Raw genomic sequence first — 26,092 nt, forward strand, 5'->3', positions numbered from 1 at the left:
GTGACAGATCAGCCCATGGGATCAGTGCCTGAGCAGATCCTGTGCCTCTGACCATGCTGAATTACAGAAACTGAGGTAGTTCAAGTCTGGGCAAATACAAGGGCTGAAACATTGAGACATTGACACTGTCCTGTGAATGGTTGTCAGAATGTTGTGCTCTAAACTAAATAATATAATGCTAATAATCCTTGCATTTGATATTTTGCCCACAAATATACGGTCAATTCACTTTACAGTATATTCTGTGAAGCGCTTTGAGACGTCTAGAAAACGTGAAAAGCGCTATATCAAATGCAAGGATTATTATTATTATAGCGTCTTAACTCGTCATTAAGTCGTTTCAACTCGTTTCACAGACTATACTGTATATTTTACGGCATCCAGTTACGCATAGTTATGGATTGAGTGACCAAATAATTTTTTTTGAGGGATTATTACCCCCAGAAAGGCGAACTACCAATCGACCAACAACCAGGTTCCTACTTACTGTTAGGTAAACAGAGCTTTGTGAGATGGGAATCTTGCCTAAAGTTTCACCCGCCCGGGAATCAAACCCAGGTCCTCACGTTTGCAAGTCGAGCGCGCTAACCACTACGCTACGGAGCTCAAATATGTTTTATTTATTCGCCCCACATGACTGGCAGGGTCATTTTATCTCCTAAACCTGAGCTCTTATGTTACAGTAAATCTACCTCATTGTTTCCACTTTACTGGTGCGATGACTGATCTCAAGCCAGACCTCCTTTTGTCCTGCTTTTATAGTTTTGCCCAGAACTACAACAATTTGTGAAGTCCTGTAGCTCAGTGGTTAGAGCACTCACCTCACAGGCAAGAGACCTGGGTTTGATTCCCGGGCAGGGCGAAATGTTGAGCAAGTTTCCTTACTCCACACACCTCTGTTTGCCGAGCAGTAAGTAAGAACCCGGTTGTTAGTCGATTGGTGGATCACTTTTCCAATTCCTTCAGAAAGGGACACTGCTGTGAGCAATTAGCTGCCATGTTTTGCCCACAAATTATACAGTCAATTCACTTCACAGTGTATTCTATGAGGCACTTTCAAACGTCTTGAAGACATGATAAGGCACTATATCAAATGCAAGGGTGATTATTATTGTTATTATTATAATCACTCAGCGCCTTAGGTTCATGATTGCTTTATAGGTGCCAGTATTGGTGCCCACCGGGGAGAAGGGGATAGATGAATGGCGAGTTCACAAGCATAAAAAAAGCGCCTAAGAAAATTGAAAGTCCATTTACAAAATAAAATCCCAGGTGTTTCTCGGGGTCTTTTTTTTCTATCAAAAAAGGGAGAATATTGGGGGGTGGGGTTGGGGACCCCAAACTCCAGGGAAAATTTGGAGAAAATTGATATTTTTTTTGCTGCTGGAAAGGTGTGTGTGTGTGTGCGCGCACACACATAAACCATAAAGTATCATCAGTAGTTAGGACTTAGTCAAAAATCAGCTTGAGGCTATAAGAGGAAGGTGGTAAGGCGGGTGACAGTGGGGTGGGTATTCTGCAATGCTGAGAACAAATGGGCTGAAGAGCTTCCTTCATCTGAACCTATGGTGTGACGTTGTGCAGTGGCAGGTCACAAGTGGTGTGTGCACTGACACGAGCTTCAACCATGGGTAACGATTGTGCAGAGTCAGCAACAAGTGGTGTGGTTACTGGTAAACTGAGCTGCAATTGCATAAAGTTGAACTGCAAGGCGAGCCGTTACGAAGCTGGAGTGCAATTCAGTCGGGTTTCCCTGTGTGCTGCCGGGCGATCCACGCTGAAAGTGATGTCAGTGATGACCTGGATTCAGTAACCTATGACTTTTCTTTCCCAGACCCGTTCTAACGTGTTTTTTTGATCCGGGACACTGAGTTAAAGGGAGTTTGCTTCCTTTTTTTCAAATGGCTTTGCTTAAACCGTAGGCAGATTGAATCTTGCTGAAACAAACAGCATTATTGTGGTGTGTGTGATAGTTCGTAACATCTTCAACGTACTGAATGAATCATACCAGGTCTTAAAAGGTTAAATTATGAGGATCCATGTTACATAAACTTGGCGTTTATTCCCTTGCGTTTAGAAGGTTGAGGGGGATCTGATTGAGGTTTTTAAAATAATAATCGATAGGGTAGATACAGAGAAACTATTTCCCCTGGTGGGAATCCAGAACAAGGGGCATCATCTTAAAGCTAAGCCATTTCGGAGAGAAATCGGGAAGCATGTTTTCACACAACCGGCAGTGGAAATCTGGAGCTCTCTGCCCCAAAAGGCTGTGGATGCTGCATCCATTCAAATTTTCAAGACTGAGGTACATAGATATTTGTTAGGTAATGATATCAAGTGATATGGGGCAAAGGCGGGTAATTGGAGTTGAGGTACCGATCAGCAGTGATCTAATAGAATGGGAACCCGGGGCTGAATGGCCTACTTATGTTCCTATAATTTATGCTTTTGCTTGACCCCCCTTGCCACCTTGCTCAGTGGCCACTTTGTCTTTGTTGATGTAAAAGCTTTGAGACGTTACCCTGTGTGATAGGCGCTGTAATGGGCTCTCTAAATCACTTTTGTTTTGTCCAATTATTGTCCTCCGGAACCGTGGCAATACTGCCCTGACCTGGAGATTGAAGAGAGCCTCCCTATTGTCAAATGTAGTCCAGTAACAGGATGTGAGGGTATCGGACGATTACACGTAACATTGCATTCCGTTTCATTAAAATAATCAGACTGGATGTTAGTATTTAAGTTGTGCCTAATTTCCAATTGACAAAGCAAACAGCTTAAACGCTGTTTGAGACCCTCCCCACATGAAGGGCGCTGTATAAATGCAAGTTGTTGTTGTTGTGTTTGCACACGTTGATGTTAAACTACTGCTAACCCCTCTTGGCGTTTAAAATAAAGGGTCCTTTTCTGAAACTCTGTAGTGAGGATGTATAGTGAGTCTAATAGTCTATGTAACTCTCTCAGTAGATTTGCAGACAGATATAAAGATGGGGTAAAATCTTATATAAAATAGTGTCCCAAGGTGCCCTTTTGTGGGTCTCCTGACACAGCTCAATGTAAAGTCAATGTCAGGCTCAGTTTGTTAGAGATGAGCTGACTGTGTGGGGTTGCAGTATCGATTGTGCCCCCACCCTCTGGAACTCAATCCCAGAGTCCGTCCACCTTGCCCGGTTCCTTTGGCCTCCTTCAAGGCCCATCTCAAGACTTTCCTCTTTGACTGTTTCTTTGGCCTCTCTCCCTCCCCACCCCTAAACAACTCTTGATTCTAACCCCCAACTCAAGTGCAAACCCTTGGACCGTTGTTCAGACGTGCAAGACGCTGTATAAATGCAAATGCGATTTCTTGTTGTTTATTTGTTGTTGATTGAAAAGATGCCCCATTATCAGATGGTGTCAAACTCGTTATTTCAGATTGGAACCACAAGGGTGAGTGAAACGTACTGGACTTATTCCCAATAGATTTCTTGCTCTCCTCAAGTAATAGAGCGCTACAGAAATTCTGTGTTTGAATGCCAGGTACACCAGGAAAAATCAAACAAAGCTGTGCTTTATATCATTCCTCACCCCCACACACACAAACGCCCGATAAAGCAATAATAAGTAACTACACAGGGACAGAGTTGAATTTGTTTTTTTTTATTGAGAGGTACTGTATAATAAATCCTCTGTGACAGCATGAGCGTTGGCTTTGAGAGCTGAATGGAGCTATTGATCAAGAGGAGGGGTGGGCAGGTAACCAGCTCGCCTTGGTTACTTTATGCAGAAAAATGAATCTCACCCAATTCACGATTGAAGGTTTGATCCTGATAAATGACGCCATCTCTTTGAGATGAAATAACATCGCTGCTGCCCGACAATTGATGAGGATTGTGAGTCTCCCTGTCTGGTGGTGAGTTACTGCGCAGAGACATTGTATTTGGAATTAAACAGGTGTTCGATCTCATTGAGGCTTGTTGGATACTTCTGCTACTCTGTCATATGAAGCCAGCAAAGCTAATGATATATCCTGTGATGGAGGGTGGTAGGGTGAGTATTCCGAAAGGATGAGATCAGATTAGCCAAAAGGCCTCCGAACCAACCTTATGATCTTGTCCATGGTCCCCCTCTCGACAACCTGTAGATGAGTCCTTTCCCTGTGCACACTCTGTGAGGCACTAGCATTATTATTATTATTAGTCTTGTGCTCAATATTTTGGGGATGAACCAAGTAATATTGTACATCACTTAGTTACAGTACTTGGCTGATCAGTCCCTCTGTAAGAGGACATTATAGTAAGCTTACCCGTGCTTAGACAACCTACATGACCCTATGTAATTACATGGCCTACAGCTTAGGAAGATCTGGAAATGGTGCTGCAATTATGCGCCCATTGATGGCCATTCAGAGATGAGTTCCAGATGTGTGCATCACTGGGATCTTGTGCACATCTGCACCTGATCTCATGTCATTGCTAGTTAGTGTCATTTATTCATATATCAGGTAGTTCTTTTCCTGTTCCTGAATGTTCTTCAAGTAGTTTTGCGGAGTATATGTGGCCTCAAAGAAATTGCACAATTAGCATAATTTACATCTGATTCTGGTACAATACCGCCAGTGACAAATGATCTGCACCTTGTGCAGCTACAGGATATAGTTTGCAGAGAATATAGAGAGGGAACAATGAAATAGCATTGTGAAGATTGCAGAAATGAGAACACAGCCTTATTGTAACTTATTGCTGAGCAGAATAATCTGTCTTTGAGGTTCATTGTAGTCAACTGTCTGTCTTCTGATTGAAATTTGTAATAATGGCATTTCTTAAAGTGCTCCACCCCACCCACATCACCCCAATTCTTAAACATATAACCATTAGATATACAATGACACATGCAGTTGATATGCATTTGCATATCAAAGTTTCCGGCAGGGCAAAACATTAGGTAAATTTTCTTACTCCACATGCGGTAAGTAGGAACCCGGTTGTTGGTCGATTGGTGGATCGCTTTTCTGGGGTTAATAATCCCTTCAACAAAAAAAAAACTTGGTTCCTCAGTCTATGACTGTTTGTGGGACACTGCTGTCCACAATTGGCTGCTGCATTTCGCTCACAAAATATACAGTTAATTCATTTTGCAGTATATTCTGTGAAGCGCTTTGTGACGTCTTAAAGACATGATAAGGCGCTATATCAAAAGCAAGGATTAATATTATTAAGTAATTTGAGACATCCTCCCGACATGAAAGCCACTATATAAATGTAATTACATTATTTGTCTCAAAGCCTTCACTGTGAAGAGTAGTGACTGTGTATTTTGTAGGGGAACACGGAAATCAGTTTGCGCACCCAGCAACGTGCCACAAACAGTGGTGAAGTGAACAACCAATATTGCCTTGGGGATGATTAGCCAGGACACCAGGAGAGATAACCAACAACAACAACAACTTGCATTTATATAGTGCCCTGGGGTGGCATCCCGGAGCACTTGACAGTAGCGGACTCTGACCCGAGCCAGGGGAAGAGGGAGGGGGAGGTAACCGTAAGCACAATCGAAAAGGAAGGTCTTTAGGCGAGACTTGAATGTGGGGAGGGAGGGGGCAAGGTGGAGGGGGGATTGAGGTAGAGAATTCCAGAGTTTCAGAACAAATAGAGTTAGTGGCTGAAGGCACAGCCACCGATGGTGGAGCAGAGCGGACGAGGGACAAACAGGAGGCCGGAGCCAGCTGAGGGGAGGCAGCGGGTAGTGGAGTGGGGGATAAGCGGGATCGCTTGTAGGGAGGTGCGAGGGCATGAAGGGATTTAAAAACGAGTGAGAGAATCCTTTCACTCGATGGTTATTTACAGAACAATGCTGTAATGTTGAATACTGATGTGTTATTTTTAAATCAGTTTTTTTTGGTGACTTCGCAAAGTAATTTTGCAAACCCAGTCAGTCAGTCAGTGTTGACAGTGTTCCCTTCACAAGGATGTAGGCTGTGAGCACACTTGCGGTTTCCTGTACTGCTTCACAGAGTAATACAGATGCCATTCCGCATGATTTCTGGTGGGGAAAACATAAAGGAACCCGAACTCCCATGTTAACCTTCAGATTTTAAGAGCAACTTTTCTTAACAGGAGAATAAGAGAGAGCGAGTCTTGCTCACCATGTCTTGCGTATCGTTAGTTCAGAGATTGCTGCTGCTTTTGTGATTGCTGGTGAACCTTTCTCTCTATATAAATGATGTGCATTAAATGTTCCTGATGCCCTACCTCCAGCTGCCTGGTTAAGCATCATGCTTGGGCAGGAGGACACAGTGCTTAATAAGATGCAGCACCTTGCATTTGATACAGCGCCTTATCACGTCATCAAGACTTCACAGGATTTACTACAAAGTGGTGTGACTGCGTGTATTTTGTGGACCCACAGCCAATTTGCCCACCGCACCATCCCACAAACAGCCATGGAGTGAGTAACCAATTTTATTTGGGCGATTGTTGTCCAGGACATTGGGAGACAGAAACTCCCTTCTCTTTTCGAACAGTGCCATAGGATCTTTAACGTCCACCTGAACAGACATAGATGCGGCCTTGGTTTAACGTTTCATCCGAAGGTCGGCACCTCTGACAATGTAGAGCTCTCCCAGCACTGCACGGGAGTGTCACCATTGCTTAACAGCAACAACAAAATTACATTTGTAAAACGCCTTTCACGTCGGGAGGACTGCCCAAGGCCTGGAAAGACAGAGGAAGGCCCGCTCGCCAGTAGTGGAGCAAAAAAGGCGGGGGACGTGAAGCAGGCTGGAGCCCGCTGAGCGGAGGGAGTGAACAGGATGGTAGGGGGTTACAGGATGGTCGGAGAGATAGGGGGGAGCAAGACCATGGAGGGCTTTGAAATTGAGGACCAGGATCTTGAACTGTGTCCTCTGTGTGATGGGAAGCCAGTGGAGTTGGGCGAGGATGGAGGTGATAGGTCCCGGAGCCTGGTGCGGCAGAGGACACGGGCTGCAGAGTTCTGGATGATCTGCAACCTGTGGAGTGAGGAGTTGGAGAGGCCGACAAGCAGTGAGTTTGCATAGTCGAGCCTCGATGCAATGAAGGTGTCTATGAGAGTTTCAATGGTCTGTGGTGTGAGACAGTGGCGAAGCAGGGCAACGTTGTGGAGTTCGGGGAAGGCAGAGCGGGACATGACGCAGATGTGGAGTGAAATGGATGGTTGAGGGTCAAACTAGACCCCAAGGTTCCGGATTGGCTTAGCAAGATGGAGTGTGCAACCAAGGATGGTGACACTGCCAGGGCCTGAGGTGAGGAGGCGCTGACGGGAGCCAATCAGGAGAGCCTCGGTCTTGTTGGCGTTCAACTGAAGAAAATTAGCTCTCATCCAGGACTTGATGTCCGACAGACATTCTGTCAGGACAGCAGTTGTCCTGGAGTCGGGGTGGAGGCAGAGAGGTAGAGTTGGGTGTCATCCTCAAACATGTGAAGTTGACCCCATGTCTGTGGATGATATCACCAAGAGGGAGGATATAGATACTGAAGAGGAGGGGACCAAGGACAGAGCCCTGAGGAACGCCGTACGAGACGGTGCGGGGCCTGGAGGAGAAACCGTTTGAGGAGATGAAGTGCAGGTGGTGTGAGAGGTACAATCTGAACCAGCCAAGGACAGACCCGTGAGGTTGAGGTGAGAGGAGAGGCGGTGGATGAGGATAGAGTGGTCGACGGTGTCAAAAGTAGCAGAGAGGTCAAGGAGGACGAGGAGACAGAGGGAGCCCTGGTCGCAGATGGACAGAATGTCATTTGTCACTTTGACTAAATCGGTTCCAAGTCCCAACATGCGGCTTGAACCCATAAACTTCTGACTCAGAGGTAAGAGCACTACCACTGAGCCGGGCTGATGTGCTTGATGCTGGTTGGACTTGCTATTGTTGTCCTTTAGCATGCTAGTCCTGTTTATTTGCCCACAACAGGGATAGAGGATGGCAGCTGTCGAGGCTGACCATCCAGTGCAGTGCTGGGGGAGTTCTGATTGTCGGAGGCACCGTCCTTTAGATGAGATGCTAAACTGAGGTCTCGTCTGCCTGTTCAGGTGGATGTTAAAAATCCCATGGCTCTATTTGAAAAGAGAAAGGAGTTTCTCTCTCCCAGTAATCTGGCCAAAAATCCCCCAAATAAAATTGGGCATTCACTGCATAGCTGCTTGTGGTGCATCGCTGTCTGCCTACAAGTATAGAGTAATTGCGTTTTATAGTGGCTTTTCTACTTTTATTCGTTTGGATAAAGAAGACCATTTGGTCCATCTGATCTCTTGCTTCCAGAATACACACCCTAACATACCCCATCACAGCATTGAGTTGCTTTTTAAATGAGTCCTCGTGGTTAAATGAGTCAACCACGCATCCTGACAACCTGTTACAGTCATTATTTACTCTCTGGGTAAAGACAAATCTCCCGGTGTCTGTCCTGAGATTGCCTCTAAACCAGTGTCTTCTTGATGATAACAATCCTTGCATTTGATATAGCACCTTTTCATATCTTCAAGACGTCTCAAAGTGCTTTGCAGAATATATTGGAAAGTGAATTGACTGTATATTTTGTGGATGAAACGCGGCAGCCAATTGCCCACAGCATTGTCCTACAAACAGTTGTGGATTGAGCGACCAATTTATTATTACTTATTTTTTGAAGGGCTTATTACCCCCAGAAAAGCGATCTGCCAATCGACTAAAAGCCAGGTTCTGACTTACTGCTGGTAAACAGACGGGTATGGAGTAAGGAACCTAGCCCAACATTTCTCCCTGCTGGGAATCAAACTCAGATCCTCTCGCTTGCGAGGCGAGTGCTCTAACCACTGAGCTACAGGACTCTAGTTCTACTGTCTTGATATATCCTAAATTATTGATCTGGGTTTAATTTTTCAATCCCATTTAAAATTTTATACGCTCTATCAGCATCCTGTTTGCCTTGTTTCTTGCTGGCTCTCAAAGTGTGACACAGTGAGCAATGAGTCAACTCCTACTGTTTCAGCTGTAACAGTTCTGCCATTGATATTGACGAAACGAGCACAGACTGGGGATCAAATTTGGCCCCTTTGGATCTGTGGGGCTCACATTCCCAGGCAAACCACTGGGAGAAAAATGGACGTGTATTTTGATAGTTAAAATTGGAGTGTGTATTGACCACCACCATCAACAAATTACATTTGTATTGCGCCTTAGGAGGACATCCCACACTGCTCGGTGCCAATTAACTAATTATTTCACGTTACCAGTACTGTTAATACATGAAGCAAAGCTGGTTTGCCTGGGACGGCACCAGGGAAACTAGCTGCAAAAACCAACGTTGATAGAGAGTTCAGCACAGCATGTTGGGAATTTACTTTAAGATTGTGGTATAATAATGAAAGATTTTTTTTTCCATTACACATTTCTGTAATTCCACTAAATTCATACCACATTACTGTTAAACTTGCAGGTATGAAACCAAGTGAAGCTATTTTGAAACTTTTTCAGTTTAGTTTCATGGAGCGTCAAAGCAGAGACAAGTACAGGACTGAGTCTCGAGGTGCTGAACAACCTGATTCACAGGATATACTATAACGTGTAGTGATTGTGTGTTTGTGGGCAGAACGCGGCAGCCAAACAGCCATGAAGTGAGTGACCAATTTTATTTGGGGGATTGTTGGCCTGGATACCGGGAGAGAGAAAAACTACTTTCTCTTTTCAAATATCGTGCCACTGGATCTTTAACAGGCAAACGGGACCTCAGTTTAAAGGCGGATCCGGAGGATGGCACCTCCGACAGTGCAGCAGTGTGCTGCAGTCTCAGAGTGGACTATCTGATTCCAAGTCCCGTTGTGTGGCTCGAACCCACAAACTACTGACTCGGAGACGAGAGCGTTACCACTGCGCCAGGCTGACGCACACTGCCGTGTGAGGAATGCGTGCTCTGCTCGAGCTGCTTGCATACATTATTGAATCTGAGAGGGTTCAGGGCAGATGCCCAGAAACCACACTTCCTGCAGCTCGCTGGCGTTTCCTTTGTCACTGAGCAGAACTTGCACAATTAAATGCGACTGTCACCACCTCGTTATAGATGTGAAGGTGCAACACGTTGTCTGGTGGAGTTACAGACAGTAACGCTGAATCCACTCCCTCTCTGTTGCTGCTCAGAGCAATGGTGCAAGTGACGGGTGAACGAGAGGAGTCAATTTGTTGCTCTTTAGGTTTCATGTTTTGAAAGCTTGTCTCTCCGATGGGCGGCGCTTCAAAATGAAGAATGAAACCCACAGAAACTTTTCCAGTGATGCCATGGGCACAGACTGGAACAGGATCCATATCTGTAGAATTGAAAGACTGTGGAAAGGGTGAGATGGCTGTCTTTCAGCAGCGACTGAGTGGAGACGTTTTAATCTTACTGAGATCTGTGGTGTCGCCTCGCAGAACGCTGCCATATATGGAAAACTGTGCAGAGCTGTCCTCGGTTACATCAGCTTTATGATGTTTGAAGTTTTTATCTTGTTTTAATGAGTTTCGCCCACAGTTCCCACAATCACTACACTTTATAGTAATTCCTTCGAACCGCTTTGAGACGTCCTCCCAACTTAAAAGGCGCTATATCAAACGTACGAATAAAAATGTAAGGATTATTTATCAGTAGATATAGTAGTTATACTGATCAACTAATGCATTGCTTTTTGTTCAGCTAACTGTTTCTTTGATAGTTTTAATGTGTGCTATGTGGGCCAGAACAGCACAGGTATTTTTGCTGCCTCGTAAACAGTGTCTCATTTTGTTCAGTCATTACTGAGGTCTTTGAAAGCTTGAAAAATAAAATTTTTTCCCCATTACCCCATACTCTAAACCAATAATCTTGTGTCCCAAGTGCACTTTCTCACACTTTACAATGTTAAACTCCATCTGCCATAGTTCCGCCCACTTGCCCCATCTCTTTGCATTTTCACCTGTGCATTTATAATCCTTAATAATCCTTGTGTTTGATATAAGGCCTTTCATGTCAGCAGGATGTCTCAAAGCGTTCAGAGGATTTACTGCAAAGTAATTGTATATTTTTAGGTGACCATGGAGGCCAATTTGTGCTGAGCAATATCCACAAACAGCCGTGAAGTGAGTGACCAGTTTTATCTGTGGGATTGTTGGCCAGGACACCAGGAGAAACTCCCTTCTCTAGTGGAATAGAGCCATGGGATCTTTAACATCCAGCACACAGGACCTTGTTTTTTGTGGAGTCCTGTTAGAGTAGTAGTTAAAGGGTTCGACCTGGGTTTGATTCCTGAGCAGAGCAAAATGTTAGGCAAGTTTCCTTTCTCCACACACCTCTGTTTACCCAGCAGTAAGTAGGAACCCCATTGTTAATCGATTGGTGTGTGTTTTTTTAAATAATAATAATTTTTTTAAGTAATAATTTGGTCACTCAATCCATGACTGTTTGTGGGACACTGCTGTGGGCAATTGGGTGCTGCGTTTTGCTGCTAAATATACAGTCTATTCTGTAAAGCGCTTTGAGATATCTCAAAGACATCTTCAAATTTTGTTTTGAAATCCCTTCATGCCCTCGCACCTCCCTACCTATCCGATTTGCTTACGCCCCATTCCACCACCCGCTGCCTCCGCTCGGTTGGCTCCGGCCTCCTGTTTGTCCCTCGCTCCCTCCACTCCACCATCGGCGGCAGTGCTTTCGGTCACTACGCCCTGAAGCTCTGGAACTCCCTCACTCAATTCCCCCACCTTGCCCCCTCCCTCCCGACTTTCAAATCCCACCCAAAGATCTTCCTCTTCGATGGTGCTTACGGTCACCTCCCCCTAGCTCTCCCCCGGCTCGGGGTCAGACCCCAAAACTGTCAAGCACTCCGGGACGCTACTGGGTGAAGGACACTATATAAATGCAAATTTTTGTTAGCTGATAAGGCGCTATATCAAATGCAAGGATTATTATTAACCAAAAGCAGCCTCTCCAATAATGCAGTATCACATTTAAGTGTTAGCCTGGACTGTGAATTAAAAGCCCAAATGTCGACTTCAACCTTCTAACAGTGTAGTGAGAATGCTACCGACTAAGCCAGGCTGACACCTCTTCACAATTTGCACCACTTCCTACTTCGGTGACATCCACAAACTTGGAAACTCTATTCCTGTTTCCAAGTCATTGATACCTTAGTGACAACCTGATACAGCGGAACTCCATTATATAGAGCGCGTCACTAGAATCTGGGTCTCCTATTGGATACTTGGAATATAGACTCCAATACTTATTTACTCCAAAATTTGAAAGATTCAAAACTTCAGCCGACATAGGAGAATCCACAATGGACGACCTTCCAGTCATCGGGTCCCTGCTGATGTGACATCGGCGGCGGTCCTGATGTTGGCCATTTTTGCAAGGTGTTGTTTTGAAGTCAGGCGAGTGGATGTGGAAACGTTGACTGGCAATCAGCCCCATTATATATATATCAATCTCATTCTGGGATTTTATGGATCCCAAATATCACATGACAACAGCTGCCATCCACCCAGTGAGGGCTCAAACCTGAACTTGTCAGATGTCAAATGACCAACTAATGACTATCCTCCTTGGAGGAGAGAGAAAGCGAGGATGGAGAGGACAGGATGGAGATTTTCAGGCCACTAGTTTCCCACTGTCTGCTTAAAGATGTCATCAGAAAATTGCAATGGAGTTGATGAATAAATCAATGATGTTGAATAAGCAGAGTTGTTAAGTCGGCAAAAACGTTTTCTGCCAAATTTTCTGCCTTTAGAAAACGAAGCAGTTAAAATGATGTCAGCCCGGCTCAGCTGGTAGCAATGTTACCGCTGGCTCAGAAAGCCTTCGTGTCTGAGCCCCACGTCGGGGACTTAATAGATAGCCGAGACCAGGGAGTTCTAACCTGTCAATCGATGCTGAGTGGCGTCTCACGCAGTCTCAATAAAATGCGCAGCAGTGATATTTACCGCAGTTTGAACGTTAAAGTTTATATTTTTCCAGATGCATGAAATACTTTGTGCATCTGGCTTTGGTTTTAATTTGGCTTAAATGATTATATGTTTCTCTCTCTCCTTCCTCCTGCTGTGTGGATCGTGCGCGACAGCACCATCTAGAGACGGTCGACCGTCTGACGCACAAGGATAGCGCTGGGGTTGTGCTGTGTTGTCAGGGGTGTCGTCCTTCAGATGAGATGCTAAACCTAGATCCCGCCTGCCCGTTCAGATCGAATGGCACTATTTAAAAAGAGAAGGGAGTTTCTCCCAGACAAAACTGATCATTGACTTCATATCTGTGTGGGGGACATTGCCGTACACAAATTGACTGCTGTGTTTGCATACAGATACATAGTCACTACACTTTACGAAGAAACTCTGTGAGGCACTTTCTCTATGCGATAAGACGCAATGTCAACTGGAAATATTATTGTTGTGTAGTAAAATTACTAACATCTGAAATGTTACAGGGATATAATACACACTGAAAAGATCTAGTCGTTATTCATAGAATGTATCTAAGACAGATTAAGGACTGATGGATGATGCACGATTTCAGCTGTGAGAATCTCTGCGTGAATGCACGGAGAGTTGGACATGTTCCCAGATCTATTCAGGAGGAAGTCTGTTTTATGACTGACGGCATATTCTTACAACTAGATTGCCTTTACAATTCACTTTTAGACCCGCTGGGTTATCGGCAAATGCCTTCCTTTCTCTAATGGTTTATCTGCAGGCTATTACCGGTCTCTAACCACACAAGTCTGAATTGCTGGTCTCTTTTCCCACAGTCAGGCTTCTGTACTTTGTGAGCACTCTTCTGAGAGATGGGACGTTCTCTCTCTCTCTCCCGGGGTCCTGGCTAACAGTAGATCCCCCCCCCCTCAAAAAAAATACACAGTCACTACACTACTCAGTAAAATCCTGTGAAGCATTTTGCGACTTCTCCTCAACATGATAAGTCGCTGTATCAAGTGCAAGGATTGTTATCCTGGCTTTCAGAGAGCCAACATGGGCTGAATGCCGGTTAATGTCCCGTCACAGTCACTTCTAAAGGTCACAGTAAACAACCCACAGGAGATCAAAGTACTCATTTTCTAATAGCATTGACAGTATTTCACACAATACCAGGGTACAGCTTCACTTAAGAATATTAGAATGATCAAGAGTTCAACCAAAACAGAGTGTATTTAAATGCCACATGTTAAAAGGCATTGCTTGTTCTCAACTTCCCCCTTCCTATTCCTACCAAAATATAACAACAACCCTTACTTTTGATATAGCAGCTTTCAAGTCGGGGGAATGTCTCAAAGCTGTTCACAGGATTTATTGTAAGCTCTGCTAGCTCCAGCCTCCTGCTTGTCCCTCGTCCCCTCTACTCCACCAACGGTAGCCATGCTTTCAACCACTATGGCCTGACCTGAAACCCTGGAACTCAATCCCTCCACCTTGCCCCCTCCATCTCCATTTTCAGATCACGCCTGAAGACCTTCTTCTTTGACCGTGCTTACGGTCACCTCCTACCTCCCCCACTGTTTTGCAGTGATGCCACTGTTTTGCACTCTGAGATGTTGCCTTGCATGAAGGGTATTACATCAATGCATGTTGTTGTTAATGGTCGTTGGATCTGAATGCCATTATTGCTTGTCACCATTCCCCCAGGTGGAATATCTGCTGAAGAAAGTCTGTACAGAAATGAACGTGGAGTGGAATGGAGGAGAACTCGATGACTACTTCTCACAGGTTCCCCAGCATCAGAGCGGAATCACAGTCTGGACCTTCCTGGAGTTGGTGAACTCAGGGAGATTTACCCGGGGGATTGAGAAAGAGACCATCACCATGGCGGTGGAGGAGGTCTATCAAGAAATCATTGAGGACGTCCTCAAACAGGTGATTACTTTGCAAATCATAAGTGTTGTTGCTCATCTCAATGCAGAACAGGGCAGGCAGGTCAGGGTTTTGTAACTACAGTAATATTCCTTGTACAACTGAGAAAGGGAAAGATGGTGGGCAAGTCTAGGTGGGTAATAGAACAACTTTAACAGCAAACAATCCCCCAAGGCTTAAACTGCTTCATCAGTGAGTGGTGGGCAAGCCAGGCTGAGGTTAGCTGAGTGCGTTTTGTGATGCAGGTCACGCTGTGTGGCAGTTGCAGTCAGGGGAGAGGTACAGATTTCTTTCCTATTTAGCAATATTTCATTTTTCAAACGGTTCCGAGGACTGAGCCAAGCAATACTTTGTCAAGTCAAACATAGTGTTTGTGAATGATGTACACGGGTTGTCTGTGGCCTTGCTGGTATACTCTGCATGGTTTCTGAGGGCATGGAGATTGTTGTTAGTTTACCAGTGTTGGTGGGCTATGAAGGGGAAGCCAAGGAGGGGTGGGGGCGGGATGGCAAATTGAGTTTGAGGGCAAATCCAGTGTTGTCTTCACCAGGGATTGGATCAGTTGGGATAACCCAGGGTATTTAGTCAGTGAGTGAGCCCAGAAATGAGGTACAATTTGCCCTTGGATGTTTCAAAGCAATGGTGTCTGTGATCAACCCACCCTAAATGTGTTCACTAAATCATAAGATCGGTCCGGATGAAGGAAGCCCTTCAATTGATCTCATCCTTCCAGAGTACCCACCGTACCGTCTTCCCATCACAGCTTCAAGCTGTTTCTTGAATGAATCAACGATCCTTTCTGGTACATTGTTCTGTTTGTTAATTACCCTCCGAGTAAACAACAGCAACAACTTGTATTTATATAGCGTCCTTTACACAGGGTAGCATCTCAGAGTGCTTAAAGCCTGATGCCGAGGCAGGGCAAGATAGGAGGTGACAGTAAGCACAATCAAAGAGGAAGGTCTTCAGGCATGATCTAAAAATGGGGAAGGAGGGGGCAAGGCGGAGGGATTGAGGGAGAGAGGTCTAAAGTTTTGGGGAGTATGTAATCGCTGAAAGCCACACTTTTTGGTGCCTGCCCTGAATCTACGCCCCTCTGATCCGCTGCACTGACACATAGGAAAGCGTACCTTACTCCAAACACAGCCGAAACCCTCGTCCACTCTTCGACCGTGTTTACCGTCACCTCCCCCCTCCCCACACCTCCATGTCAGGCCCCACCAATGTTAAGGGCTGCCCCACGTGGAAGGGCACTATATAAATGCAAGTTGTTGTTGAAGTGCTGATGTGTGATGCTCTTCTCTGCCAGGGATACCTGTGGAAAAAGGGACAGTTGAGAAGGAACTGGACCGAGCGTTGGTTCATCCTCAAACCCAATCTCATCTCCTACTACGCCAGCGAGGACCGGAAGGAGAAGAAAGGCAGCATCTCACTGGACAGGAACTGCTGTGTTGAGGTGCGTACGCACACCGGAGCCGGCAAGGAATTCAATCTGCTTTGACGGCGGCCAAGTGTTGGGAGATTTGTTCATGGGAAACATGTCAAATTTTTAAATACCTCATTTTACCACTCTTTCAGTCATCTTCCCCCCACACCAACGCCCTCGGCTCCCACCACCAGTTCAGGTGCCCAGCCAGCACTGTGGACTTCCCAACACATAAGTGTAAATTTGTATTGTACGGTAATGTTTCTTTGCAAGTTGTCATTCTGCCTGACGATTGCCATACCGTGAACAACTCCACAGCTGTGGAGGACAGATAGTAGTAAAGCACCACCCACACATTGATTCTAACGTTATAATTTGATTATAGTATAAATTATATTTTATAACTCTGACAGCATTGCAAGCATCGCACCAAATACAAGGATTGATTATATTTTAATATCATTTTTCCCTCAGGTTCTGTCAGACCGAGATGGAAAGAGGTGCATGTTCTGTGTGAAGACCATTAACAGGACGTATGAGATGAGCGCGTCAGACACAAAGCAGCGGCAGGAGTGGACGACGGGTAAGGAACCTGAGTTAGAGGTGAACAGTGAGGAAGAGAATGTGACAGATAATAATAATAATTCTTGCATGTGATATAGCGCCTGATTACGTCGTCGAGACGACTCAAAGCACTTCACAGAATATACTGTAAAGTGAATTGACTGTATATTTTATGGGTGAAACGCGGCAGCCAATTGCGCACAACCAGATGGGTATAGATAGATATCTCTTGACCCTCTGTCTCACACCCCACCCCTCTCCATTTTTAAATCCCACCTAAAAAGCTACGCCTTCGACTGAACCCAGTGTGAGACCTTCCCTGCTGCGCCATTGCTCACTCTGCATCTGACACAATCTCTGTCTAACGCTTTGATCTTATCCCATGTGAAGGGAGCTGTATAATTGCAAGGTGCTGGATTCATCAAAAAATTTACTGGTAGGGAAAACCTTTACCAAGTTTCTTTGTAAAAGACCCTTCAAAAAAAACAAGTTTGAAAAAAAATAATTTGAACATGACTGTTCGTGGGACGCTGCTGTGTGCAATTTCCTGCCGCGTTTCGCCCACAAAATATTCAGTCAATTCACTTCACAGTGTATTCTGTGATGCACTTTGTGACGTCTCAAAGATGTGATAAGGTGCTATATTAAATGCAAGGATACAGGATCACAATGATGTGGATGAAACCTTTAAACCAGCCGTGGACCTGTTTTATACTGCAATACATAGCAGTTACTTGCTCTCGTATAATGTTTTCAGTTTGTCTCGCTGCCTTTCTTTATTTCTGTTATATAATGGAGTCCTGTAGCTCAGTGGTTAGAGCACTCGCCTCGCAAACGAGAGGTCTGGGTTCAATTCCAGGCAGGGTGAAATGTTGGGCAAGTTTCCTTCCTCCACCCTCCTCTGTTTACCCAGCAGTAACTAGGAACCCGGATGTTAGTTGATTGGCGGATTGCTTTTCCGGGTATAATAATTCCTTAAAAAAAAGTAATAAATTGGTCACTTCAATCCACGACTGTTTGTGGGACACTGCTGTGTGCAATTGGCTGCCGTGTTTCGCCCCAAAATATTCAGTCAATTTACTTTACAGTATATTCTGTGAAGCGCTTTGAGACGTCTAGAAGACGTGATAGGGCGCTATGTCAAATGCAAGGATTATTATTATTATAATATATGGCACGACCTGGGCCGATCACCGCACACGTTCCCACTCTCTCTGCTCCTGCTCCCAGCTATCCAGACAGCAATCCGCTTGCAGGCGGAGGGTAAGCAATCGCTGCACAAGGACCTGAAGCAGAAACGCCGGGAGCAGCGGGAGCTGAGGGACAAGAGGAAAGCCGCCAAGGAGGAGGAGCTCCAGAGGCTCAAACAGTTGCAGGAGGAGAAAGAGCGCAAACTGCAGGAGCTGGAGCTGCTGAAAGAGGTGAGAGATCATCAGCGTCAAACATTGGGGTCCCAAGCTCCATCTCCATCACAGTCTGGTCAGTCCGGGCCGCCCACAGTATTGTGTATGGCCGGAGCCCAGCTTTCCAGGGTACAGGATCACAATGATGTGGATGAAACCTTTAAACCAGCCGTGGACCTGTTTTATACTGCAATAAATAGCAGTCACTTGCTCTCGCATAATCTTTTCAGTTTGTCTCACTACCTTTCTTTGTCCCTTTCTCTCCTCTGTTCCCTTTCGTTATACTTACCCCATCTCATTATCTCTGGTTTTGTCTCTCATTACTCTTTCGCCGTGATTTGTTCCTACTCTGTCTTCCATTCCCTCTTTCCCATCTCACCCTTCCTTCATATTCTCTCTTCCATCTTTCACATTCTGTTTATCTCTTACTGTTCCTGGTATCTTCCGACACGCACTCTGCCTCTCACCTCTCTTAGAATCATAGAATCTTACAGCACAGAAGGAAGCTATTCGCCCACTGTGCCTGTGCCGGCTCTTTGAAAGAGCTACCAACCAGTCCCGCTCCCCCATACTTACCCCATAACCCTGCAATTTTTTTCCTTTTTAAGCGCCTATCCAATTCCTTTTTGAAAGCTTCTATCGAATCTGCTTCCACAACCCTTTCAGACAGCGAATTCCAGACCGTAATAACTCTCCCCTCATCTCCCCTCTGGTTCCTTTGTCAATTATCTTAAATCTGCATCCTCTGATTGCCGACCCACTTGCCAGAGGAAACAGTTTCTCCCTATCTACTCTATCAAAACCCCTCATAATTTTGAACACCTCTATTAAATCTCCTCTCAACCTTCTCTGGGGATACAGTAAAATACCATAGTGTTACCGCAATCACTGTGTTCAGCAGAATTGTTAACCAAAACATCCAATTTTATTAGAAATTTAAACCTGTTTACAGTAACCTGTTGATCAACTAAAATGGGCGTGTGGAATGTGTTGGTTGATTTTGAACTTCTAATTTGACTGTGATTGGCCAAGAATGACTTGATAAATGAATCGTGTAAGTTTAACTGTCGCCTGTTGTTAACGTGAGGCCATGAAAGTCAAGAATGTGAGCCTCTGACAGTAAGGGCTGTTTCCCCGCTCTCTCTTTCTAGGCCCAGCGCCAGGCAGAAACCCTCCTGAAGGAAGAGGAGCAGAGGAGGAAACAGCAGCATGAGGAGATGCAGAGTGCACTGGAGATCCAGCTCCAACTGGCTGAGCAGGTCAGAGGGCGAGCATTAATAATAATAATAATGATAGTAATAATCATACTATAGGCATCCATGCACCTGGGACTGTTAATAAGACTATTCAGAAATGGCTTGACAAAATACCCGGTGAACAAAATATCAACCTCCTGCAAAAAGTAGCTGTTTTAGTAAGCTCAAACCTACTAAGAGTAACATCCATTCATATGTGGGTGACCAATTTTATTTGGGGGATTTTTGGCCAGGATATCATGAGAGAGAAACTCGCTTCACTTTTTGAGTAGTACCATGGGAACTTTAACGACCACTTGAACTGAGAGACAGAACCTCCATTTAACATCTCATCCGAAGGACGACATTCTCCAACAACATAGCATTTCCTCAGAACTGCATTGGAGTGTCAGCTTAGACTATGTGATTCCAACTCCCAACCTGGAACTTGAACCCACAACCTTGTGACTCAGAGGCAAGAGCCCTACCACTGGAGCCGGAGGAACGGAGGGTACGGGCAGGTAGGTAGGGGGATAGTAGTTTGGAGAGGTAGGAGGGAGCGAGGCCGTGAATGGCCTTGTAGGTGAGGATGAGGATCTTGAAATCAATCCTCTGGGGGATGGGGAACCAGTGGAGGCGAGCGAGAGTGGGAGTGATGTGGTCAAAAAATCTCAACGCAAAAGGGGCTGGATCAACTGTAAGGATTATTATTATTAAATCTACTTCACAGTGAAACAGATTGAATCTTTATAGGGGAGGAATCTTTGCTTCTGCTTTTCTCCCCATTCAGATTTGGGTGTTTCTAGTTCCCCAAATCTTACTGTTTGATTCTTCGAATCTCATTTGCTTTATATGGGGAACAAGTCATGGTGGTTTTTCTGGCGTCTGCACTTCTGCACTGTGACCTGGTCGCTGGTCTCTCATCAACACAATGTGACTGTTGTGTGGGAGGAGTGGTGGAGTCTTGCTGGCTGGTCTGGCTCTCTGCGTTCTCTTTTTGGTTTGCAGTCTTCCCTTTGCTTTCTCTTACTATCGCGGGGGAGGTGGTGGTGGTGGTGGAGGTGGAGAAAGTATTTATATAGTAATAATAACAGTAATAATAATTCAATATAGCCCTTAATCTGTCATTGAACCATCTCAAAGCACTTCACAGGATTTACTGTAAAGTGTATTGGCTGTGTATTTTGTGGGCAAAACGGGGCCTCCAGAATGTCGCAAAGCGTTTCACAGGGAATTACTATAAAGTGCAGTGAGTATTTGTTTGTAGGCAGACAATGTCGGCCAATCTGCCCACAGCAAGATCCCACAAACAGCCGTGGAGCGAGTGATCAATTTTATTTGGGGGATTGTTGGTCAGGACACCAAATAGTTACAAGGGATCTTTAACATTCACATGAACAGGCACAGAGGGGAAATCGCTGCCTGTTTGGATGGATGTTAAAGATCCCATGGAGGTATTTGAAAACTGAAGTTTCTTAGGATCTTGGTTTAACATCTCAACTGAAGGATCCCATCTCTTACAGTTCCGAAACTGTGAGCCTAAAGTCCTGACGTGGCAGCTTGAACCCACAACCGTCTGACCCAGAGAGCAGAGTGCTAGTGACTGGGCCAGGCTGACACCAGTGGTCACTAGTTGGCCCTGTGTGTGAAGGCACCTGATAACTAAGCTGTCTGTCCCTCCAGGCCCGGGCCAGTATGCAGGCAGAAATGGTTCTGAAGGAGGCCGAGGCCGACCGTCAGAAAAAGCGGATCCGGGAGCTGGAGGACATGCAGAAACTCCTGGAGGAGGCGCTGACAGTGGAGGTCACGGCTCGTCAGGAGGAAGAGGCCAAGCGATACGCACAGACCAGGTACCGAGAGATCACACCTGCCTGATGTCTTGTTAGAAAGGAGAGTGAGCCGGGGGTCATTGTGGTCACTAAGTGAACAAGGTGACCACAGATGCAGAGAAAACAAAGAAAAGGTTGCGAAATAATAGTGATTCCTGGCTTTGAAGGAGAACATCATGTGTAAAACCTCCACCTATGATTAACGTGAGATCGGTTCCTCTACACTGTGGAGGCTCCCATCCTTCAGCTCAGACATAACAAAGCCTTTCATTAACAACTGGGCTTCATGGCAAGTCCTGCCCGGTATTTGAAGCACTCTGGGAATGTTGCTGTTAAAAGAAAGAGAATGTGAGCAGCAACGCTCAGTAAAGATAATCTGGGCATAGTTTGTTCAGAACAAAACTGAGTTCTGTGCTAAGGTCAGGGATAAATTCAAATACTACTTATGGTTTAATATCCATAAGCGAAGGGTTACCTCTATAGTGTCATAAATCATTGAACAGAATTATTACTGACTGAGGAAACCAATGATGCTGACATATCTGTAAATGATTAAGCATCACACAAAATCAGTCTAGAGGAAAAAGGCCTTTCAGCCCACCTGGTCTCATCCCTCCAGAAGACCCAACTAGAATGAGAATTGAATCGATTGTCTTTGTGGCTCAGGGTATAGTCATTGCTTACTATGTAGGAAATAGACCAGTAAGCTCCCTGGTTTGATGTGGTCTATGCTGATCTCAGCCACGGTGGCAGTGAGAAAGTCATTGGCCTGAGAGTGTGGTTTCCCGTCCACAATCCTGATCAGTCCCCAGCGTTGGGTGAGGTCAGGTCAGGCCAGGCCTTGCAGGCTGACCTGTGATCACTCTGTGTGATTTGGGGAGGGGTTGTGGAAACATACCCATTGCGAGTCATCACTTTCAGGAGGGAAGGGGAGAAGGTTGGGAGTGTTCTGTGTCAAGTGATGAGCAGTTTCTGAGAAGCTGGATTTACTGTGCTGTTTATTGCAGAGACTTGGTGATATGTTTTGACAATTACAAGAGCCGGTGTGTCTTGTGACATTGCGTGGCTGTGTTTCCTTTCTCTGCCCCCACTCTGGTCCCACTCTCTTTCTGCCCCTGCTCTAGCCTCCTTATGTTGTGTTAGACTATCTGGTCAATCAGGAGCTGGTCTCCTGAATAACTATAGGCTTTGATGGTGGTGTTGTTGTGTGCTGTGAAAAGTGATGTCCTCCCAACGTGAAAGGCACTATACAAATGTAATTTTGTTGTTGTTGTTTCTGTTTGGCGGCCAGGTGGAGAGGTCAGGCTCGTCTGTATCGCCCTCTAAGGTCGAGTGGCTCTGCCAATACTCACTGCTCAGGCTCACATGTGAACAATGATATCGCGTCTTATCATGTCGTAAAGACGTCTCAAAGAGCTTCACAGAATATACTATAAAGTGAATTGACTGTATATTTTGTGGGTAAACTCAGCAGCCAATTGCGCACAGCAATGTCCCACAAACAGTCGTGGATTGAGTGACCAAATTATTTTTAAAAAAATTTAAGGGATTATTACCCCCAGAAAGCAATCCGCCAATTGACTTAACAACCAGGATCCTACTTACAAATAGTTAAACAGAGGCATATGGAGTAGGGAAACTTACCTGAGGTTTCACTCTGCCTGGGAATCGAACTTGCGAGGCAATTATTCTGACCATCGTTGGGTGCTGGAGAGCCACCAGAGGCCATGGACCTACACCCCAGTGAGAGAAGGCCAGGGTGTGGGCAGAGACGAGGCCGGGGCCTGGGCAGAGACGAGGCCGGGGCCTGGGCAGAGACGAGGCCGGGGCCTGGGCAGAGACGAGGCCGGGGCCTGGGCAGAGACGAGGCCGGGGCCTGGGCAGAGGGAACATTTAGAAAAATAATTGGACACATTAAATTTTAGTTTTTTAAAAAAAGAGATCGACCAAAAATATCCCTGACATTTTGTTACCCGTTAAATGACAATAGAGCAGGGAATTTCCAGGGAACTCTGTTCACTGATACATCTGTGTTATGTGTGACTCTGCCCTGTGTGTCAGGTTACTGGCTGAGGAGGAGGAGAGGCTCAAACAGCTGATGTTGCTGAAGGAAGAACAGGAGGATCTGATCATAAAAACCCAGCGAGAAAAGCAGGAGCTGAGAGAAGAGATGCAAACCAAGTCTGTAAAACTGGATGAGGCTCAGAAACATCTGGAGGAAGTGCGGGTCAACAGGCAGCGAGCAGACCAGGATGTAATGGTGAGTGTGTGTACAAAGGCGCACATTAGCTATTTACAGTCATGGCACTGAGACTTAATATATATAATGTAATAATATATAATGCATAACAATAATCCTGGCAATTGATATAGCTGATGTTGCTGAAGGACTAACGGAGCAGCTGATGGTAAAAAACAATTTTTATCATATTATTGAGACGTCTCAAAGCGTTTCACAGAATATACTGTATATAGCGTTTCACAGAATATACTGTATACTGTAAACACATAGTCCAAATAGATTGGACTATGTGTTTTGGGGGTGAAATCATCTTCTTGTGACCTGGACGTTACATTGAGTGAATTACAAGATGTGTGTCTCACGGTGTGTAGACCAGCCCAGTGCTCCATCCCGTTAGAGAGCAGAGCTTATGGTTACATGGGAATGAGGTCTGTAGGAGCGAGCTGTTGCAACCGAGCAGAGCTGTAGGCGTGTGAATTGGACGGGAGGGTTTCTGATTGGGAGATCTTTGGGGACTTCCATCCCCCAATCACTCCGACTCGCCCTTTCCTTAGCCTCCTTCAAGTCCCGCCTCAAGACCCTCCTCTTTGACTATGCCATCGGCCACCCCCCTTCCCCTCCCTTCTCCCCCTGACCCCAGCTCGGGTCTGAAATGCTGTACACTGTCCAGTGCCTTGGGACGTCCTCCCGACGTGAAAGGCGCTATACAAATGTAATCTTGTTGTTCTCTCTCAAAATTTCTGGGATAGAAATGTACACAATTTTTATGAAATCATGATAGAATGGGGCATAATAACGTAATATGTAACTTTTGACTCGATTTATTTGGACGGAAGAGGGAGAAATCTGAAAAGTGTGTGTGTGTGACCTCTAGCAAAATTATAATCAGAGATTCTTTGAAAATGAAAGGCAAAATACTGCAGATGCTTGAAATCTGAAATAAAAACAGAAGTCCCTGGGAACACTCAGCAGGTCAGGCAGCATCTATGGAGAGAGGAAAGTGGATTAAAGTTTCAGGTCGATGACCTTTCGTTCTGACAGTCGAATTGCTAAATTGTTTGGAGGAAATAAGTGAAACAGTGGGTGAAAGCTAACACGTGAATATCATTTGCTTGGAAGCCATTTAATTAAATTCCAAGCAGGAGACTTTCAAAGAAGGTTTTAAAATTCATTTAATTAATATAATTAAAATTCACGGCAAATTAACCAGATTGATTGAAAATAATCCCTGCATTTGGATCAAGTAGGAAGGACATCTCAAAGCACTTCACAAGAATTAACATGAAATTAAATGACTGTGTATTTGTTGGCAAATGTGACAGCAGTCGCACAAGAGGCCATGAACGAGTGATCAATTTTTTATTCGGGGTTTGTTGGCCAGGACACTGTGAGAAAGAAACTCCCTCCTCTTTTATAATAGTGTCATGGGATCTTTAACAGTACAACACACCCCCAGCACTGCACTGGAAGGGGTGCCACCTTAGACTATGTGAACTCAAGTCCCGACGTGGGGCTTGAACTCACAAACTTCTGACTCGGAGGCAGGAGCACCACCACTGGCTGACACACAATTGCTAAGTCCAATTATATTTATCCAAGCAGTCTCCCTGCTGATCAGCTAACTCAACACAGAGAGGAAATCAAACAGGGTATGGGCACGAGGTCAACCTGGGCCGCTGCTCCTTCCTGAGGCCTGGTACATACTGACATCTGCAAAAAAGCTGGATTTAAAACCTTAAAAGCTTTTGGATGCATTTATTTTCACCAGGAAGAATAGCAAATGAACTGTGTTTTGGATTTTCCGCAAGGAACAGTTTGTGTTTCATGAATATAACTGCAAAGCATTATTTTCCTTTGTTTGATGGAATGATCTTGTATTCTTGCTTTGTTTTAATACATTATAGTACAGCATAATAGCCATGTCTAGGTCACTGTTCGAAGCTAACCTCCTCAAACTAAAGTATTTCTTTAATGAGGTTTTTAAAAAAAGTATAGGCGAGAGAGCAGGGGATGGGATTAGAATAGAGAGCTCTAGTAGGGAGCAAGCACTGCCACAATGGATGCCCCTCACTGCTGACATTTATTTGAACTGAGCCTCCAGATTAATTGCTGAGAGCAAGGGGCAGTCATAATAATTTATCTTTTAAAATAAATAATTATTCAGCCTGTGTACGTGTAACAACGTAGAGTGAGCTTCTCGAACCTTCTGTATCTATGATGGGTTTTTACGCTGTCCTGTTGGGTCTAAGATCTCCGAGACGCTACCTCGCGTGAAGGTGCTATATAAATGCACGGTTGTTGTCGTTGTTGTTGGTTGTGAGTGCGGTGATTGGCTGACATGTTGCCTTTCTCACACACAGGTGGCCCAGCGGAAGCTCCTGCAGGCCAGCTCCCACGTCAAACACTGGAACGTACAAATGAACCGACTGATGCATCCCATAGGACCAGGAGGTAACCAGTGGTGATTGATTATTTGACTGGTAATCCCTGACTGTCCAGCTCCTTGGGGTATCCTCCCGACGTGAAAGGCACTGTACACATGTAATTTGTTGTTGCTGTTGTT

General features: G+C 45.1%; 1 protein-coding gene across 1 annotated transcript in view; it reads left to right on the forward strand.

Moving 5' to 3' along the window:
• LOC103179055 (DEF6 guanine nucleotide exchange factor) overlaps positions 1–26,092 on the forward strand; it is a 77,318-nt gene that overhangs the window by 45,183 nt on the left and 6,043 nt on the right. The window contains exons 4-11 of the mRNA XM_007894122.2: positions 14,606–14,833; positions 16,140–16,286; positions 16,731–16,839; positions 18,051–18,241; positions 19,375–19,482; positions 21,142–21,308; positions 23,349–23,547; positions 25,890–25,980. Coding sequence (XP_007892313.1) covers positions 14,606–14,833; positions 16,140–16,286; positions 16,731–16,839; positions 18,051–18,241; positions 19,375–19,482; positions 21,142–21,308; positions 23,349–23,547; positions 25,890–25,980 — 1,240 coding nt within the window. The remainder of the gene's footprint in view (positions 1–14,605; positions 14,834–16,139; positions 16,287–16,730; positions 16,840–18,050; positions 18,242–19,374; positions 19,483–21,141; positions 21,309–23,348; positions 23,548–25,889; positions 25,981–26,092) is intronic.

The sequence above is a fragment of the Callorhinchus milii genome, unplaced genomic scaffold (assembly GCF_018977255.1).
Source record: "Callorhinchus milii isolate IMCB2004 unplaced genomic scaffold, IMCB_Cmil_1.0 Scaffold19, whole genome shotgun sequence".
NCBI classification, from domain to species: Eukaryota; Metazoa; Chordata; class Chondrichthyes; order Chimaeriformes; family Callorhinchidae; genus Callorhinchus; species Callorhinchus milii.